The 20591-nt window shown below is 43.9% G+C and overlaps 1 protein-coding gene across 2 annotated transcripts in view; it reads left to right on the forward strand.

The window, feature by feature from the left end:
- Positions 1–14: 14 nt before the first annotated feature.
- The window catches only part of LOC121620284 (mitochondrial import inner membrane translocase subunit tim16-like), a 110264-nt gene continuing 89687 nt past the window's right edge, over positions 15–20591 (forward strand). Inside the window, exons 1-7 of one of the 2 annotated variants that reach the window (XM_041956280.1) lie at positions 15–254; positions 2415–2511; positions 3034–3114; positions 3301–3371; positions 4065–4251; positions 5287–5363; positions 9748–9798. In XM_041956280.1, coding sequence (XP_041812214.1) covers positions 195–254; positions 2415–2511; positions 3034–3114; positions 3301–3371; positions 4065–4251; positions 5287–5363; positions 9748–9798 — 624 coding nt within the window. In that variant the 5' untranslated portion in view covers positions 15–194. The remainder of the gene's footprint in view (positions 255–2414; positions 2512–3033; positions 3115–3300; positions 3372–4064; positions 4252–5286; positions 5364–9747; positions 9799–20591) is intronic. The other variant, XM_041956278.1, reaches the window with a different exon arrangement.

Below are 20591 nucleotides of genomic sequence, written 5' to 3' on the forward strand. Positions count from 1 at the left end.
CACGTGAGTAGAGCTGGGTGTTCTGTGGTGCTTGAAAAGGAAGACTCCGCTCAATCGGCCAGCTCCTTAGAGCAAAGCGAACGGACACCGCGCGGCCAACCTGAACTGTCAGCTGTAGCAGGACTCCTCTGCTGAGTACCAACCAGCTCGACAGAGACACCCGGAAGGCACGAAAGTCAATTTGAGAGAGCAGCATGAACCGCTTTAAGACCTCCAAATTCAAAAACACCACTCCGAAAATTGCCAAGAAAGATGTGAGTAGCTCGCGAGCGTCTGGGTTGAGCCGGTTTTTCTAGCTAACATTAGCATTGGTTATTAGCTGTGCTACTTAAGTGGTGTTTTGGGGAACGCCTGCCTGCAAGGGATGTTGGACTTCCTGCATCTTGAAGGCTGCATAGCATTGAGAGAACTACACGGAAATCTGAGTCAACATAGTAGTTTTCATGCGAACTATAGGCTACTAGTGTCACCTGAGTCCCATGTGGTTGCATAGGGCTGCTAGCTTACATCGGGCATTGTAGTGACGCCCATCATCATGCTGTAATTATAGCTAACTGACTTTTCTCATTGCTTTTCATTTATCATGTGATATTACGCACTTTCTGCACAGATTTGCTACGTATGTCAAAAGAGAAGTTCTTCATTTGAATGGCAAATGCAATAAGTGATTTTACTGTGATATTATGATGCCTCTGTGTCAGGGATAACTGTCGTCTAACGTTAGGCTGATAGGCGACATGTCTAGACGAGACTGGAGTTTCTTGCCTACAAATCTGCCATTTTCTCGTCCTCTGGACCCATTTGTTTCGAGTTGCAACGCCTGTAGCTCTCCTTGCTGAGGTGGATTATGTAACCCCCCTACCTTGTTTTTACTGGGGCAGGAAAATGCCTGGCATGCACACAGAGACAGTGGATGGTCTTTGTATCTCTCAAATCTCTGCACAGGATCTGAGACAGCAGGTGGTGCTTTGCTGCTGTGAATGCTGAAGTAGCCCTTCACACGACAGACCGATGGATATGTGGGACTGTGGCTATTCCAGTTGCTGAGGTCATGTGAAGGGAGCTGTCATGCCAAACACTGTACAAGAGGGAAAATGGGGCTAGGAGCAGAAAGTGAGAGGAGAGGCAGGCTCAGGGGTGAAAAGAGACAAGAAAGCAAAGATGAATGGGACATTTTCTCCCCAGATTATCCAGAACATCTTGAGTTTTTCATATGGTTCAAGTAGTCTGGGAATTAATTGAATCGTCTCATATTTGGCTTGCGCTGAGGTGTCCCATATCCCCCTCAGTTTTTGGTGCCAAGGATCTTTCTAATCATGGCCCTGTGGATGGATTCAAAGCTGACAGTGCTCAGTCATACTCTAACCCTGAGTAAAATGCAGAAAAACACACACCACATCTTGCACATGTTCACCTAAGTAGGTTTATTAAGGAAAGACGAGCCTTTTATAGTGTGAAACGTGTCCTTAATATTATCCATGCAGGAAAGGATGCTCCAGATACAGCTGTGGAGTGGAGTAGTTGCACATATTTGAAGTCTCAGCGAGATTTAGCTCAGGAGAAAACTACTAAGTGGATAAGTGGATTACCTCTATCTCCTATGCAGGTAGAAGTAATGGCTAATAATCTCGAGAATATGTGGCTAAATCAGAAGAAGTCAAGTTTTGGATCGATGTTTTTTGGGATCTTGCTTCCAAATTAAACACACAGTGGGTGTGAGCTTCTGTCACACCGGCGACAGTTGCATTTGTTGTCCTCCTGCTTTCTGCCAGACGCACATGCAGAATTTGTAATCCTGTTGCAAGAGATGCATGCTTATGAAGGGTGCTTTGAAATGCACGGGCGCAAACACAGCAGTATTCTATCACTTCTCTTCAGGGCTGTGGGCCAGATGTCTGCCGTGGCTCGTCTCCTCTCGCTCGGAGGAGCAGCGCAGCAGTAGCTGTTTGAGCCTGTTGTGCAGACGCTGTGTCCTCTTGCCTCGTTAATGTTGTGAAAGACGTTTTTAAGAGTTCTCTGCTGTGCAACGCAGGGAGCCGTTCCACTTCCTCCACCCTTTGCTCATTGAGAGGCACTTAATGTGCGCATGTTCTCAGCTACATCCTTCCTGTTTATTTCAGTGTTTTATTCTAGCTGTGGCAGCAACTTGGTCATGTGTGCTCCTTGTTTGTTTCCATGTCGGGATTCTTCAGTGTAGCTAGCTGGCTGTGCTCTTGTGTGGACACGTCAAGTGAACACTTAGGATTCTAGTCATTTGTCAAGTTCCACAGCTCTGTGGTCTGATGAAACACTCTGACTTGAATTACATTTAATTTTCTTCTCTGTAATACTGTCTAACCCCAATTATCTATGTGCACACTCTTGTTTCATCCATTTTTATCCCTTACCCGTGCTCTCTGTGTCTATAAATCCAGGGATGGATCAACAACGTCCGAGCCGGTTCCTTCTCCTGCCAGGGGAACCACATCAAAGCCAGCTCCAAGCTGGTGGCCTTCAACACCGAGCAGGCTGGTAAGGCTGTAAAAGTGTGAACGAAGGATCCACTGTGTTCAGTTTCAGCTCTCTTTGTGCTTGTTTTTCACCGTCTCTCACTGCAAAAAGTAAAATCTAAGATGAAATGTCTGAAGTGAAGGCTTCTTACTGAGATGTTTTATCTATTTTAACTAGAACTTCCAGAATGATGAAGCTGTTTAATCAAAACTGACATGTACAGAACTGCTTTGTCAAAGTCAGGATTTCTTTGTATCCAGACAAATACATTTGCTTTTATTATGGCCGTACTACTTTTCAGATAAATATGAATTCTTTGAGGCTAGACATTTAATCTGTTTTTAACATCTTGATAAGTGAAATTTCCCTGTCGGCGGATATTTCCCCCTTTTTATTGTTTTTTTCCCTTAGGAGCTACATTCATTTACATTGCCTGATTCAGACCCTAAAAACACACTGTGAGCTGGGCGCACATTTAGGTTTTTGAGGTATGATAAAAACTAAACTATGAGCAATGACATTTTTCTTTGTACGTGTCTGCAGGTGGAGGTATGCTGGGCCTGTCCTCAGTCAAACCTGGTTCAGATGGTCAATGGACAGTCACCCAGATTTCCTGCCATTCTGGTAGTTTTTCTTTATCTCAGTCCTCTTCCTTCCTTCCCTCGTCCCCTTCCCTCTGCATAGCTGCCACCACTTCAACACTCTGGTCTCTTTAAAAACTTATCACATCAGAAATGCAAATGCCCAGAAATTAAGCTGTGACCTTGATCAAAGTTTTATTTTCCATTTGTTTTCCCTCCTCTCTGTCAGATCTGGTGACTGATATGGACTTTTCTCCTTTTGATGAAAGTCTCCTGGCAACATGCTCTGGAGATGAAACGGTGAGCTCTTTAATGCCCTCCTTTCCGTCCTTCATTTGTTCCTTCTGTCTTTTTTTATCGATCTTGTTTTATCTTGTCGGTGTATACTTACTCATAAGTCCACTTTCTATCCTGTCTGGCTCTGTTGTTCCTGGCGGGGCTTTGAATACAATATGAACCTGCTCGGTTTTTGTTATTGAAACCTTTTGAAGACTCCGTCCTCTCAGCACATTATCCTCAGCCACAGGTGCCTTGGCTTACTGGAATCTGCTGATTGTGGGTCTGCATCTTCAGACTCAGCAGCTCGGTTTACCTCAGAGACCTGTGTAAACATGCTCAACTATGGCCACACACACACCGGAGTGGTCTGCAGTGCCCAGGTTTTGCAGCCCGCTTTCATTCCTCTCATCTTCTGCCAACATGACATTTTGTTTCATAAACTGGGTTGTGCTGAGCAAGAAACTCAGTGAATAAGGGAGAGTGTTTTACTGACTTAAAATGAACTTGTTACAGTTTAATTTCATCACCAATTAGCTACAACATCTTCAAAAGAGCGGAAATTCAATGAGGTTTGAGGACTCTTTCCACCAAAATGGAAGGAGGGGAGCATGGAGAAGTTTCTGCTGGTTGTAAGGTGTGGTAAGTGCAAGTGACCCCACCACCCACTGTTTTGATACCCCCCGCTCCTCTCTCTCTCTTGCCATGTGTGTACAGGTGAAGCTGTGGCGTTTGTGTGATCCAGAGGTGCAGCAGCACAGCAGTCCGGAGCTGACGCTGTATCCTGGTCAGGGCAGGCTGGAGCTGGTGCTTTTCCACCCCACTTCCTCTGGCTTGCTGGCCGTCGGTGCCACCAATTCCCCCATGATTTGGGACACCGGCCGCCAGGATGCACCATTAGCAGGTAGCTACAGCTGGCGACATGTGCGGCACATGTACACACTTTTGTTTGTGCGTGCAGTTTATATTACGCACACCAAATTAATTTTGTCATACACCATGCACTGTCTATTACATTTAACATTTCAGTCTCTGTCAGTTAGTCTTCGGTTTTTGTGTGGCCTGTTTTGTTTCTATGTGCAATATGGATTTATATAATTGGAGTTGAGGGAAGTGGCTGGTTTCCTTTTTTTCGTTGGGGAATGTCTGACTGACACTGCCTACGTTTTACAGCCCTGTGGCTCTGTCTATGTGCCGGAGCAGCAGAGGTAATGTTTTGGTTTGCAGTCCTGGTCCCAGTCTCCACAGACTGGCCTCAGGATGTAGTCACTATCCTCTGGCCTCACCCCCCACAAACACCACGCCCCCTCCTCCCCAGATCCCATGACAGCTGGCCTGGCTGCTGCTGCTCACTGCTGATCCAACTTTTTTCATGCGCTGTACCCCCACACACTGGCTTTCATCACCCTCATTCCTCATTCATATGTGGTTGAGGAACAAGGTCTGAATGATAAAAAAAAGTCTATATTTGAATGAGTGTGTGCTTGGGTTTTACGCTCATGTCAGATCACTTTGTGTGTAAACGTCTTAACAAATGCACCTCTCATCTTTTTCATCTGTTTGGTGCTGTGCTCACTTATGGCACTACAGCCTAATATGTGTCATGCTCCTAATTTCTCTCATGCCTAAACCGGAAGGACATCTGATCCATTCTTTGGTGTAAATCATCTGTACTTTGTATTATTGTGTTTTCTGAATTTCGTGTGCTTGATTCATGGCTTCATCTCTCCCCTGCATATTCCTGCAGTGACCTTGCAGATGTTTTCTCTGCTGTGTTCTTTGTCTTGTCTGTACACGTGCCCTCATTCTGTGATCATACTGTTTAGCATCATGTTTCCTCTTTTTCTAAACCCTTTCATCTTGTCCCTGTGTAACGTGAACATTGTGTCTCTTGTCTTTTCCCTCTCTCACCTCCTCTAAATGATGTGTGTGTCTGCAGTTCTGGAGCAGCACAGTGACCAGCTGCAGAGTCTGAGCTGGAAACAGGACGGCTCCCTGCTGGCTTCCTCCTGCAAGGTAATGACACCTTGCACTACATCAGATATACATTGCAACGACCTGCACAGTTTCACCCTATTCCCTTGACAACTTTTTCCAGTGCAGACTGAGGTCTGAGTGCTGTAGTTACAGTGTGTGACCACTAGATGCAGCCAGTGGCTCATTTTCAGTGCAGCAAGCCTCGCAGCAGGAGCCTGCTGCTCCTTATTTATTTACATGGAGTTTAATGAATCTGTTCAATGTCAACAGGGGTAATGCTCATTAAAAGGGTGAGGATGACATCACATGTTGGATTAGGAATTAGTTCATGAGAGGAAAAAAGAATAAACTTGGAAAGCCCTATGACGCAAAAGCTAATAGCCGCTTTGTTTAAATACGGTAATAGTGACGATAAAGAGAAAAACCCTGGCCACAGTTGTTGAAGGAGGAGGTAGAAATTTTCCTTCTTAGACTGGAAACTGTATTAACTTGTTAATTAGGGCACTAACAAGGGCACAAGCCTGTGTGTGAAGGATAAATATGTCAGAGCTTTTGTTTTGTCTCGACCCCACCTGACCCCTGAACCTTCGTATTCCCAGTACACACCCCTGTATGCCCCTTTGAACCCCACCTGTCTGGTGCAAGTTCAAGTCTAATCAGGAACTGATGACCGTCACTCTTTTGACATGCACAGTAGTTATGAAGCATACACGGAAAGTCTCCTTGAGTTTTTTAAACATTCATATGGCCTCATCGCTGTCATCAGGAAATAATCACACAGCTTGGAGAGGTTTCAATTAGGTTGTTAATATTGTGTGTAGGAGGAGGAAGGAGGGGACAGAGGTGGTATGGGTTTATGAGAAGGGGGCGTAGAAAGAGGGAATTTACGAGCTGAGGTGGAATTGTTTCATGAATTTATTTGATTTATAACCCTGATTCCAAAAAGTTTGGGTCGCTGTGTAAATCTTAAATAAAAACAGAATGCAATCATTTCCAAAGAACTGTGTTTACGAAGTGTTCCTGAGCCCATGTAGTAACATACTTTATGCAATCATGTGTTCACAAAGTGGTGAACCTCACTCATCCATGCTTGTGAATGACTGAACCTCTCCAGGATGCTCCTTTCATACCCAATCATGATACTCTCACCTGTTACCAATCAACCAGTTTACCTGTGGAATGATCCAAACAGGTGTTTTTGGAGCATTCCACAACTTTCCCAGTCTTTTCTTGCTCCTGTTCCAACTTGTTTGAAATGTGTTAAGCATGTAATTACAAAAATCAATGAAGTTGATGACATTAGACATTAAATATATTGTCTTTGTACTGTTTTCAATTGAGTGTATGTCAGAAAGGATTAGCAAGTTATCACATTCTGTTTTATTTATTTTTTACACACAATCCCATCTGGCATCTGGGCTGTATATAAAGAGCTAGAGGTCATTTTTATACTTGAGTGTGAACCACAGGGAATTCCTCTATGGGTTTGCAGCCTTTTTGGAACAGGACATGGACTGATTGATGTCAAAATGAGGCAGTTGCCCCCGGTGTATACTTTAGACAATGCGTGATGAGCCTACTTGTGCTTGAGACAGAATAAACTCTGACACAAAAATCGACCACATGTGCGTACTTAGCAGGTATGATTGTCAGTCCAATCCCTGTTGTTTGTCTTTGCTCTGACAAGTAACAAATTACTCCACCCATCACAGGCTACGTCCAAATCATGACATTTACCTTGACAACATAATCATCCTCACCAGAGCTACCACCCCTGCCAATGTAGCCTGAAAGAACAAGGCACCTGAAAAGAAATGTCGGGGGTCGGGGTGGGGGGATGTGAGCCAAGATCAGAGCCGGGGGGCCTCTGAAGTTCTTGCCCTGTTGGGCTCTGGTGTCATTTAACCCCGAAAGGCCCCTTTCAATCTCTCCAATCCAAGTTATTAAAGCAAATAGGGCCCGCCAACATGTGGGTCCAATCCTCCCGGCCCTCCCATAGGGTAAACATTGGGGCACAGGGCTGGGGGGAAGATGAAGGGGAGAGCACTACCCCAAAGAGCAGGAATCATGACAGGCCTCGTTTGGACCTGGAGAGATGTATATTTATGACACACTTGGAAGGAGAAAGGCGCCATTCATTTTAGGGAAGGCTAATCTACAGGTAGTCGGAGCAGAGAGGGCGGGAAGTGTATGTTTATCCAAATGATGGGCGGGTCAGGGTGGTATGCTTTTTAGTAATGAGGTACTACTGGATTTATAGTCCAAGGTCCACCTTGAATTTTAACATTATAACTGAGCTTTGTACCACATTTCTCATGGTAACAGGAGTGAGATCGATGAGGGGATCACACACTCTCAAGCTGCCAATCACGACAGGCTGTGACACTGGTAACCGTGGGAGACTGGGAATCTGAGGCTGGCAGCGCAGTGTGTTTGTTGATGAGCGAAGAGAAAGAGAGAGAGAGCAGCCCTGGGTGAAGATTCCCAGCGTCCGTGTGTGTTTGCGCACATGTGAAAGTTGTGTGCAGCAGACTCGCAGAGAAAACTCATTAACAGCAGCTTGAGAGTAAGGCTCCGCCACTTTGATTAAACAGCTGCCGTCTCAGCAAACAAACACAAACACTCGAACGCACACACGGCTGTCCTGGCCCTCCATCTGTGCATTTATGAGTTGAGGTGGTGTTTGTGTCTGTGTGTTTATATGGGTTATTGTTGTAGACTTAAGAGAGTGTGTTCGCTTGTCTGAGAGTGTGTGTGCGTTTGTGTGTGCGGTTGCTTGGTGGACACATCTCTACGTGAGAAGCCCCTCGTGTGTGTTTGCACTGCTATATAGTTTCCTCCCTCATGTTGTTGTTTGCCTATACCGGTTGGTATGCTAGTGACCTCCATTTGTCCAATGTATGTTTGGAGATATGTACTGTTGATATTGGCGATAGAGCTGCCGTAATTGATTATTTGATTGACAGAAAATTAACTGGCAGTTTTAGAATTAGTTGGTTCCAACTTCTGTAATGGGAGCATTTCTTTGTCGTACATCATAGTAAACTGAATACCTCGAGGAACAGGTGGGCTCTTATCCACAGCTCATGTGGTTTGAAATTGTGTGTGTGTGTGTGTGTGTGTGTGTGTGTGTGTGTGTGCGTGCGTGCGTGTGTTGTTCTGGCACTGCTCCTTGAGCCTTTGGCTTAGGCCCAGGTCACAGAGGCCTGAAGATGTAGCTTTGGGGCATCACATTCGTGGGTGGTCCACACAAACACACACACACACACACACACACATATGTGCATATGTACACGCACAGATAGAGATAGGACTGACAGAATAAAAAGCTGTATTTGTGAATGGCTGAATTCTGCATTTTGTGTGTGTGCGCGCTTGACTGTGTCTCTGTCAGCCTCCTGATCCCCTTTGACATTTATATGTGTGTTAAGTGTGTGCATGGTTTAGTCTAAGCCCTCATACTTATTACCTGCTATCAGCCCCGTGTGTCTGCTGTGATCACAGTCACACAGCAGTATTGAGTGACACAACTGCAGACACGCATGTCCCGGTCACAGACTGATCCTATTAGGCCCCATTTCCTCTCAGTCACACAGGAGCTTCTCTGATTGGCTGCTGTGATTGATGTTGAACGCGTGTTTGGGCTGGCCGGTGTCGAGCACATGAGGCCATCGAGGGGTCACTGGATTGCTGATGATGACTCAGTCAGATGGCACTGATATGTTAAGGAAACTTAAGAGTTTGTCTTATTCTTTATCTGATTCATGCTGAGGTGGAGTGACTCTTTGTTAATGTTTTTCATATGTAGCTTTCATATTTCAGTTGTCCATGTCAGTCTCTTTGAAACAGCTGGCCGATGAGCCTTTACTTGTGAGAACTTTAAATCTTGACCTTGCAGACGCCCTTTGACCTCTCTTGCACATCATAAAGCAAAATTCACAGTTCAACAAAGACTTGCCTCACAGCCGCCACAGGTTTTACTCACTGAACTTCAGATGCAGTACATGTACACTCAGTTTATTTGTTACAGAGAGCTAAAGCTAATGCAACAGTCCTGCAAGAAGGTTATAATGTGTAGCTGAAACTGTTGTGTTGATTCAACTGCATGACTGCATTTTGGAGGATGTAGTTTGTGGTGCTGTTGAACTGGGTTGCATTATACTGACTTTTTATTGTGGTTGATTGTTGCAATAGACTACATTAGTTTTAGGCCCCTGATAAACAGCCAGCTGAATGGAGTTTTGCACTGAGATTGAAACCAACGTACCAACCAATCACCACATGGACCCAATGTTTTTGAGTTTGGATGGCATTAAGCTAATTTCCAACACTATTATATCATTATTTATAATATGAATTGTTTCCAGCTTTCTTTAGTCCTGCAGTAAAGCTTCTCCTTTTTTTTATTTCTCCATCTGTGTAGGACAAGATGCTGCGAGTGTTCGACCCCAGGGCCCAGCTGACACCTGTTCAGGTAAGTCTCCTAATAAAGCCCTCACCACGTTGCCAAAACACCTGGCAACTGCTCTTAGAAAACAGGGAAATCAAATGCAGCTAACAGCTTAGAAACCCTTTATTTGATAGAGACCCAACTTCATGTAGCTCTGATCAGCGGTAAGGTACACGTCGAGGCAAATAGCTCTGGCCCCTGTCACTCCCCTGCCTGTTACTGTAAGCGTTTTTTTTTTTTTTTTGCTACACTACATCTTGTGATAAACATGTTGACAGTAAGCCAGTTAGCTCACCACTGGCCACTCTCAGTGATTCATCTACTATTGATTTATGGATGTGCTACACAAACTGCAGCCCTCTTCCCACGGGTACCCATCCCACGCTAAACTAGTGCGACCGTGAACTTCTCCACTCACACCATGGAAATGTTTCACCAGTGACAACCAGGCCTGCGCCAACAGGGCTCCGTCACAACCAGCAGCAATGAGGAAGTGGAGCGGTAGAGCATTTGTGTGTTGAGGGAAAATGAAGATGTGCTGTAGGGGGAAAGAGGGAGCTTTTAGCATAGAGCAAATATTCTCACACTTTTCGGCGGCGGACCTCCCAGAGTGTTTTAATTACGAGATGCTCCGCCTGCCTCAGGCCGCCGGCTCTCTCATTCGTAAATATGCGGAATCCTGCAAAAACACTACATGCTGCTGCAAATTAAATATTAGACCACAGACATACCTGAAAGGCTCATCGCCCTGTATGGAAGTCAGGAGCTGGATGCCTGCGTACTTGTGTGCTCATATGTTGTTTTGAAACTTTGACAACTTCGTGAAAGGTGTACTGTTTCAGAGGTATGTGATGTCATTGACTCTGACAGGAAGGGGGGGGGGGGGGGGGGGGGGGGGGGTGCAGCAGTGAAAAAGGTACATGTGGATTATTTTCCTTCTGGCACGCTTAGAACTGTCTGCCTTCACAATGCGGAGTGCGAGTACGGTTGATTTGTGCCCGTGTTTGCTTAAGTAACCTGAGCTGAGTCGGCTGGCTCCTCTCCAGTGTTTGAACCTGGATGTTTACGTCAGGTGCGTCAGTGTTGAAGTCCCTTTTTGCAAACAGCTTTTTCAGCAGCCTGTTTGGATTTTCTGCATTGCGAGGGCTCTGTCTGGCTCTCCCTCACCAGACATGTGATGTGGACGTCAAGCTTTTCAGCAGCGGCCCGCGTCGCCTGAATAAACGATATTCCAGGTCCTCGACCACTCGGCATACTCTGTTTGACAAATCACCAGAAGTAATTGCAATAAAATTACACTGATGTTGCATGTAAATCACTTTGCGCAGCTAAAGGTTCTCATTAGTTTAGATGGAATCAATGTTGGATAGAGTCTGTGTGTCTGTAACAGCGTCTCCAGTAAAAGCCCAGTGGTTACTGGTGGCGGTGATGTGCTGCTGGGACATTCCAGCCAAGTCTATGGCTTTTTTGACTTCATGAGATAGCCGACAGCAGTGAACGTACGGGGGAGAAAGAGAGTGAGAGGAAAAACATGTGACAAAGGTCTTAAGGCAGATTCATAACTCATTACCGCAGTATAAACATATTTGTACTTTACCTGACTGTTTCAGGACAATCACACTTTATACTTCATTACAATTCAGAGGCTGATATTGTACATGTGATTAGTTTATTAATTTATGATGAGTTGTGATAGATTAAACTACCCAACATTACACAAAGTGGTTAATATTAGCTTAGCCTCTACCAGCTACACAATTAAAATGCAGTTTACACAGTGATTCATCAGTAATATTTATCCAAATATTTGATCATCTAACAATGAGAAGGGCCATCCTGCTGCTTTTGATACTTTTTGTACATTTTGCTTTGAGTGCTTTTACTTAAGCAAGATTTGTACCTGTAACAGACTATCAGACTATTTTTACATTGTTGTATTGCTGCATTTACTTAAGTAAACGAGTGCTTCTTTCCACCGCTGCGCCCTTAAACTGGCACCAGGCTATGAAACGTTTGCGACCAGCCATGATTAACTAATGTGATTTGATGTAAAACATATGTGTGTGTATATATATATATATATATATATATATATATATATATATATCCTGTCACCACCACTTTTCAGCTAGTGTTGCACAGAGATCCATGTGTATTGTTTTTAATTTATAAAGTAACCACAATGAAAGACAGGCCAAATAAAGTTTTTCGTTCTGTTTAGCTTTTATGCTCTTTTGTACAATGTCTTTCTCTCTCCCTCCTTCTCTTTGTCATTTTCAAACTCGGCCCACGTTGAGACTAAGGTGGGGGAGACCCCCCCAGCATGTCCGCAACAAAATTATAAATTAAAAAATGATCTGCTGCGTTAAAAAGAGGTTGATGTAGACCGCTAGGCCACCAGGACACAGAGGGAGCATTGAACAAAGTCTCTCTGCTCTGTCTGTGTGCACTCCTTCTCTTTCTCTTTCCCACTCTCTCATTAATCCTCCTGGTCTCACTGCCATGGAGAAGAGGACCAAGGAGTGAAGAAGCCTGAGTCAGCATGCCGTCCTCCTACGCATATGGCTTCACCACCTCAAACCAGAGAAGAGTTAGGACCCAGATCAAAGTTATTAGAGGGCTGCTCTTCCCTTTTTGGTTTCACGATCTCTTGCTTTCTTGTTCTCTGCGCCTCTCTCTCCAGAGGTCCTGCTCTGAGAGGCTTTGGAAAGAGCACAGTGGGCCGAGCCTCACCCTGACAGCATACAGATGTGCAACTCTCTCTCTCGCTGCCTCTCTAGAGAATGGCAGAGCCACTGCCACTCCTATTAACACCTCATCTGCTGAAGGAGGGTTTAACGGGTGTGGGCACTGAATCCTAAACACACTGAAACATGATGAGGCCAGTAATTTGGATGCATCGCAGAGTGTGAAGCCCTGATTTCTGCACGGACCCGCAAGGCAATGTTCAACACCATAAAACATAACGTAGCACAGCATTTCACATTGTGCCAGTGGTTAGAAGGAGATTCCGCAAAATAGTTGTTTGTGTGTGATGCGAGGGCACAGTGAAGCTCTGCCACGTTTCTCCAGTTGGTGTTTTGATCAGTTTGTGGTTGCAGCCGTGATGCGATGGCAGGGACAGGCCGGTCTGGCCGCAAAATAAACAGTGAGGGGCAGAGAAGTGTCCAAGCTATTTGAAAGCTGTAACCGGGAGGTCCGTGCGGCTCCTTACAGAGCCAGTCAGTCGTCCTCATCAAGCGAAGCCACAGCTCTTCTCCGAAAAAGATTGCTGGGGAAGGATATGATATAATATATAGCTGCAGAGCATTAGAGTGAAGCCTCTTTTTTTTTCTTTTTCTTTTTCCATTTTTGTGAGGTGTCTATTTCCATGTTAAGCACAAACACACAAAAATGGTGCTTTAGCATCTAAAACAGCTACATCAGAGACAAAAGGCACAGATTGAGTATCACCTGCACTTTAACATGCTGTGTGTGCAGCTTGTTTATTTCCATCAAATGTTGTTTTTATCCACTCTTCCTGTGTGGCCATTAGTGTCTATCCTGCACTCCAAAGTGTGCACACCTTATATAGGTGTCAACTATTAATCATAGTATTGGTCTGTCCCAGTCCAGAGGCTGGTACTCTAAAGTCAGCAGCCCTCTTTTGTCCAAATATGGAGGACACAACCAGTGTATTAGTTGCACCCCTCATCCATTGTGCCGCCAAATTCTCTGTATGCCAATCGGCTGTTTGATTCACATGTAGTAAATCTTCTTTATACAATCATGTGTTCACAGAGTGGTGAACCTCGCTCCATCCTTGTGAATTATCACCTGTTACCACTGAACCTGTTCACCTGTGGATTGATCCAAACAGGTGTTTTTCGAGCACCCCTCAACTTTCCCAGTCTTTAGTTGCTCCTGTCCCAACTTGTTTTAAACATGTTGCTGTAACAAATTCACAATAAGCAGATGTTTACAAAAATCAGTGAAGTTGATGAGGTGAAACATTAAATATATCGTCTTTGTACTGTTTTCAATTGCGTATTTGTCAAAAAGGATTAGCCAATTATCACATTATGTTTTATTTATGTTTTATACAGCACCCCAACTTTTTTTGAATCAGTGTTGTAGGAATTTGCATTGAAGTGGTTATTAATTGCTTTCTGCTATACTACTTGAACTAGAACAGTTGGCAGTTTAATTAATCAAAGCCAGATAAATGAGTACTGGTACACAGACTGTAAATTCACTTTAAATTCCAGTGTCATGGAATTTTTCCAATTCTCCTACTGGTATTTACAGTTTGTTGGCTGTTAGAAAAGCTGATGAACTCCCCCCACCAATCGCTCTGGATCCTTGGATCCATTCAAGGGGCTGAATTTCTGGGTCGCAGCTCATGTGTGTCCACTGTTGTCCTGGTTCCACCCATGGCAGTGCAGTCGAGTGGGGCTGGCTCATCCCTGTGGGCAGCACTGAACTGGGTTCTCCCCTAGCCAGGTGGGGTAAATATAGGCCCAAATTACAGCCCTGCCCTCGCTGTATTTATGGGAAATAAGACTGCACAGGGTAATTAAGGTCTTGGACAGGAGGAGTAGTATATACTGCATCTGTAATCAGTGCAAGTGTGTATGTATCTGCACGAGCATACAAGCGGTTGTATTTAGGTAGTTGGCACACTTTGGGAGTGTGCGTGTCCGTTCATGTGGCATCCTGTCTCTCACTGTCCCACCACTGAGAAGCAGATTGAATTACAGATTTGAATTTTGTTTTGTTGTCTGTTCTCCTGTTTTGCTTCACTTCTTTTTTTCCCCCCAGTCTGTCCATTAAAAGAGCCTTTCAACGAGCGTTTGAGCTAATATGTTGTATCTTCCAGCATATGTTTTGGCTTTAAGCTTAATGAAAAGGGCAAATGTGTGGAATTAAAACAGCATCTGTTAAAAGGTCCAGTGAGTGAAACTGTGGTGTTAAGTTGTTTTTTCAGTGTGGCAGAGCTTTTGAAATAATTCAAAGTGACCCAAATCATTTAAAACCTTCGATATAAATCACACAGTGTGAGAATAGCGAAGTGGTGAATCATCAAGTACCAAAGATAAACATCTGTAGCAATAAAGCTGTTTTTTTTTTTCTTTTACTCTCTTGGCTATTCGGGGCTCTGCCCTCCTTGCCATAACATCCCTATACTGGCCTCTTGTTTTCGGATGAGTTCCTTTTGCATCTCTGTGCAGTTAGACCTCCGCCCTGCTTTCCTGCACTGGGCTACACGACTGCACCGACCTCAGCAGGCACGTTTGCTGACCTGATCCTGGTGAGACGAGGTGTTTCGTGGATGTCAGGACACGTGCCTTAGCGGGCACTCGCGCCACCTCTCCTGCCTTATTGTGTCTTTTGATCTATCCCCAGTGTCTGTGTGCTTGCTGAGTGCGTTTCTCTGCATGTGAGTGTGTGTCTGTGTGTGTGCCATGTGTTCTTCAAATTACAGTGCTGAAAATACCCCTCATAGTTTTGGGCCAGTGCTGGCCATAGAGCTGTCGATCTGTGGTCGCTGGAAGAGGAGGGAGACAGGAAAAGGGAATAGTTTGCTGGACTTGGGGGCCAGATTCCTCTTTTTCAGCTCTAGCTTCTGCTGCTTTGGGTGAAATTAGAGAGGACCACGAGCTGGAATAGGTTTGGACTTGAGGAGGGAACGCTGGGCAGGGCCAAGGAAAAGCATAGCGGTTTGACTGCTATAGGTGGCTGAGAGCAGCCACTCATACCATCTTTTATATCCCGCCATAAATTACACAGACTGAACTCCCTGGTAGGTGTGCGTGTGTCTCCGTACTTGGATTCCTCATTCCAGGCACAATAAACTGCATTTATACGTCTGCATTGTCTATGTTTCTTTGAATTCTTATAATTAGAAAAGTGTGTGTGTGTTTAGGAAGTGGGGGGCAAGCGTATGTGTGTATCCACGCTCAGATTTCTCATTACAGGCAGAATAAACTACCGGTGGGCATGGTCAACTTTGTGTGTGTGTATGTGTGTGTGTGTGTGTGGACTCTGGCAGGCAGCACAATGAAGCTCTTTGACTGTTGCAGAGGGCTTGTATCACAGATGTAGACCCAGAGGGAGAGCCATGAAGGAGAAACATTCACAGACACACAGTGAAATGGAAGAACTTCATTTTGGTGTCTGTCTCTATATTCTCAGCGTACATGAAGTGAGGCATGAACTGAATTGAACTGCTTGTAGTAAATTTTATTCTGTTAGAGCCAGGCTGATTTATTGGGAGGAGCGATTTTATTAACTGATATTGGGGTCTCATACACGAAAAGCATGCAGCCATATGTTCTTAGGATGTATTTTATGTATGTTTTATGTAAAATTTCTTGATTTAAGTTCAGGTTTAAAGTTAAGCTTAACCAACTTGAGGGATCCTTTGTAAAAACGTTGGTGTATATCATTATCTGATTTTTATTAGTTTTGAATGTTTATATTGTTGTACGCCTCCAAACGCTGAAGGAATCTGTATAAATTAGTTCTCCATGTAAACAAACATGTAATGTTGAAACGATTATAGTTCATTAATTGATAAGTTAATAGATGATAATGAATTAATTGTTCTTTAAGTTATTAATTTAGCTGAAGTATCAAACAATTGTGTGTTACTGCTTCAGGTTTGTGAAGATTTGTTGCTTTTTTCCAGTTTTTTCAATCTTTATAAACACATTATCTTTGGGCTTGTGGAAAACATTGATTGGGATTTTTTTTTCTGCAATTTTTTTTGACTTTATAGATTTTCTGACTTATTGATTAATCTTTTCATAGAAATAATGAAGCAGTCTCTTAGGTTTGAGCCACAGGTTGAGGAGGGCGAGCTCAAAGAGACGTTTATCCTTCCAGGTTCAAAAGAGCATCGCATAAAATCTTCATACACACGTGGAAATTCCTCTCTCAGTCCCAAAAATGCTCAGTATTCTGTTGTACCAACAAATTATGTCCTCTCACAGAATGTCAGCGCTTGCCAGGGAATGAGATTCTGATACTTCCCGCAGAATGAAGCTTGTTTAGAGCTTGGAGAGTGTCTAATACTAACACCACAGGGAGTCAACATTGTGAAATGTGAAACATAATGTCTATAAAGAACGGGAGCTCATTCCAAGAATATGTCACGGCCTTACTCAACGCTGAGCTCCAAATTCCAGCTACACAAGCTGCATAATTTGAGCGAAAACCGAGCCAGAAATGCTTCTGTGTTTTAAAAGCTATTCATCTATATGGCCAATATACCCGGTCACGCTTGTTGGATGGAATGTGACCACTCGTGATAACATGTGATTTAATGACCAGCCTCTCAGACTGTTTGTGCATGTGTAACATTGCTGCTGAAGACATAATTAACAGTAAAAATCAACATCGATTTTTCTTTCCAGACGTAAACATGACATAGCAGAAATTTTCCTCTGTGCACACATTGACATTCCCCTCATAGCATTCTCACCTCCCCAGTGAATGTGTGACGGTTTAAAGCACACTAACACAGCACTGCAAGATACCACATAAACAACCAATGAGATGCAAAAGAAAGAGACACCTGGCAAGAAATGTGTCTTCAGTTGTGCAGAGGTCAAGTTGCCTATTAGTGGGTCGATCCCCATCTAACCGATAATCCCTGTGACCTGTGACCTCCTCATGGCTGAAAATAACGTAACCTTTGTGTCAACTCTTGTTGTTCAGAGTTTGGCTTGAATGAAAATGCATTTATTCATACCTCAGATCAGTTCGTCTCTGCAGGTCTGTTTCTTCTTGAACATAAGTGCACGCATGTCTTTTTCTGTCTCTCCCTCCATTGTCTCACTCATGTGGTTTTGGCTCTTTTTATATGTTCAACCTCGTTCCCAGTCGCCCCCATGCACGGTGTCTTGTGTCTGAACCTTTCTCCATTGGGCTCTGCTTACTTCAGGACCCGGTAATAGCCAGTGGTTAAATCAGCCCAGATGTTATGCCCCTATCACCCCCCCACAGATGCACACACTCCTTTTTTCAGATTTTTCCTCTCCTCTCTCTCCATCCCTCAGCTCCCTGTGTTACCGGCCGCCCCACCGCCAGTGTTAGTTACAGTTTGAGGGTATCTGGCTGAGCCGAAAGGAGTCTGCCCTAATGAGGGAACAGGATTTGTGCTGTCCTGGACAACTTGGCAAAACAGTGGCATAAAATCTGGATATTCCATCGCTGACTATATGGAGTCTGTCTCAGTTCTGATTGATACTCTTAGTTTTTATGACCAAACTTCGCTATGTACCCATTTTCATTGTAAACCAAGAGATAATCTTGCCTTGGTTTCGGTTTGATGCCATGTTTGAATTGCGTTTTGTGTGTCGGGGTATAAGCAGAAGGATGAGTTAATGAATGTTGGTCAGTCTGGTTGCCGGAAAAGGAGGTGAGGGAGTCAAGAAGTGCAAGGTTGAAAGAGATGGCGATTTAGAGGAAGAGATTTGAAGTTTCAAGGGGTTTTAGCTGCTTTAGCAAATTAACAGAGTTTGTCTTTGTGTGTGTGCACGACTGTTTGTGGATGTGTGCTCTGGGGGTAACGTGAAGTATTTTTTCGGAGGAAAGGGGTAAGAATAGGTGCCAGCTGGCAGCGACGGGGCTCTTTGCTAACATGTGTGTGTTGTTTGTGAGCGGAGGCCTCATTAGTGCGCTGGCTGCTCTGAGACTCTTGGTTTCCAACTCTTTAAGGCCCTGCGTGCACATGTGGGTGACACCTGGAGCCAAAAAATGGATGACGATTAGCGCTTTCTCCTGATGCATCCTGAGAGAGAAGATTCACTATCATGGGAAATAGTGTCTTCTTCAGCTCTCAGTCATGCTCTGTCTTAATCTCACGGCATTTTCTCAGATTTTAGAGACAAGAGGTTTAAAGATTAAGCTAGGATTAAATGTTCAGTAATGAAATAATCATTGTTGCATGGTAAATGAGATCAGTTCACAGGGGAATCACTTGTTTCGGGAAGTTTCTGTCATTTTTAAGGTTCTTGATTGATTTAATGTAAAAGTAATTAATAACAACACTGACATCAGCACGGTTTCAGCCTCTCCTACGTGCCTCCACCTCAGTTTGCCTTCTTTATCTCTACTATCTACTACAATGCGGCTTTAATTGCCCTTTTGCACTGCTTTGCTTATGCTATCCATTTTATTTAAAACAGCAAATTGCCCCTCTGTCTTTGCTTTAAACTTGGCCAAAGTCTCCTGGAGGTATTACAAGAGCTGGGTTCTTTTTTTTTTTTTTGGACCATACAGCCAGAACTGCAGAACGGGGTGCGAATTGGCTTGTTGTTGATCTTCTCTACCCTGTGTTGTTTTGCAAATGATCAATTACTGTGGTTTATTTGTTAAGTGTGTGTGGTTTTGAGGCATGCAAAGTAGCAGGCGCTGTTTGTGTGTGAAGTGATGTTTGCACAAAGGGTACAGGTTGAGCGGGACTGTGCATCAGACCTCTGTTGGTCATCGTGGTGAGTTAAATACATACTGTGTGCTTACAATGACATACACATCATAAACATGTGTGTGTAAGACAACCATAAAGTCACACCCAGATCTTTGCTTTGAATCAGACAGAGCAGCATAGCAGAAGTTGTCCTGTCAAACTGTCTCATGAGCTCTACATCCATATACAGGACGCCTTTAAAGGACAGAGCAACAAGCAACAAGGAGCGGGACTCAGCTGAGACCAACCTCCGAAAGACCCTGAGGGGAATAAAGTGCAGTGTGGGCTCCGTCCGTGGCTCAGCTAGCTGACCTTAGTTTGACCAAAGGCTGGCGTTTTCTCCATATGCTAGCTTAATCACACTGGTGGTTAGGTAAAGGTCAGACAGTGGTGCTGCATACGTGAGTTGAGAGCTTTAAGACAGACAGCCTGGTGAAGTCACCCTGTGCTTTTCTCAAGCAGACAGCTAACTGAGGAAAGTAAAAGTACGTGCCTCCGACTTGTTGCCTGCTACCGAGTCTGATGTTTTTGTTTTCTAAGATGCAAAGCCAATCTCTTACACATATTTTGCAGGCATGCCCGAATTGAAAAACGTTGTCTGACTTTGATTATTGTAAATAATTTATTGGCTATATCACCTGGTATTTGCCAAATGCTTGTATTCGTAAGATTTTCCATTATTTAAGATGTCTTATGTAATTATTAAGAATAGTCACAGAACTTTGCAGTTTTCTATCAAACTCATTATATAGTGGAAAAATAAATTGGTGATTATATAATTACAGATACTTGGCTAAATAACAGGACAGATAAAGCTAAATAACAGCAAAGAGGTATTTTACTGAAGTCAAACAAATAAGTAAGTGTCAGCATTGCTGATATGATAATCATATGAAACGCATGCAAGTTTAATATGAGATTAATCTTTTTTTTAACTGCCTTCACTATTTTTCCATATTACATAACCTGAACTGACCAAATGTAAGTAAATTGGCTCAGCAGTCTGTCATGATCAGTGCTAACGTACATATCTGTGACTCAGCCTTGTATTCTGTACAAACAGGATACAAACACTCAAAGATCCTATTCACACAGACCCATGAAAATAATCCCCCCTGTAGTGTCTCCCAGGGGTCCTTGTAGAAGAATGCACTGTGCCCCAGTGCAGCCGCTGTTTACCACAGGTTATGAGAATGGGACACAGGTGCGCATACCTGTATTGGTGCTGAATGTTGTTCTTTTAGGAGGCCAAGGAAAATGAGCGGTCTTCATAATGAGCTCAGGGGAAACAGGCCCCCTGTGCTTACTGTTCCTGTGAGCATAGAGGGTCCTGAAATCTGGTTCACACATGTCTTATAAACGC

This window comes from Chelmon rostratus, chromosome 17 (assembly GCF_017976325.1).
Source record: "Chelmon rostratus isolate fCheRos1 chromosome 17, fCheRos1.pri, whole genome shotgun sequence".
Taxonomy (NCBI): Eukaryota; Metazoa; Chordata; class Actinopteri; order Chaetodontiformes; family Chaetodontidae; genus Chelmon; species Chelmon rostratus.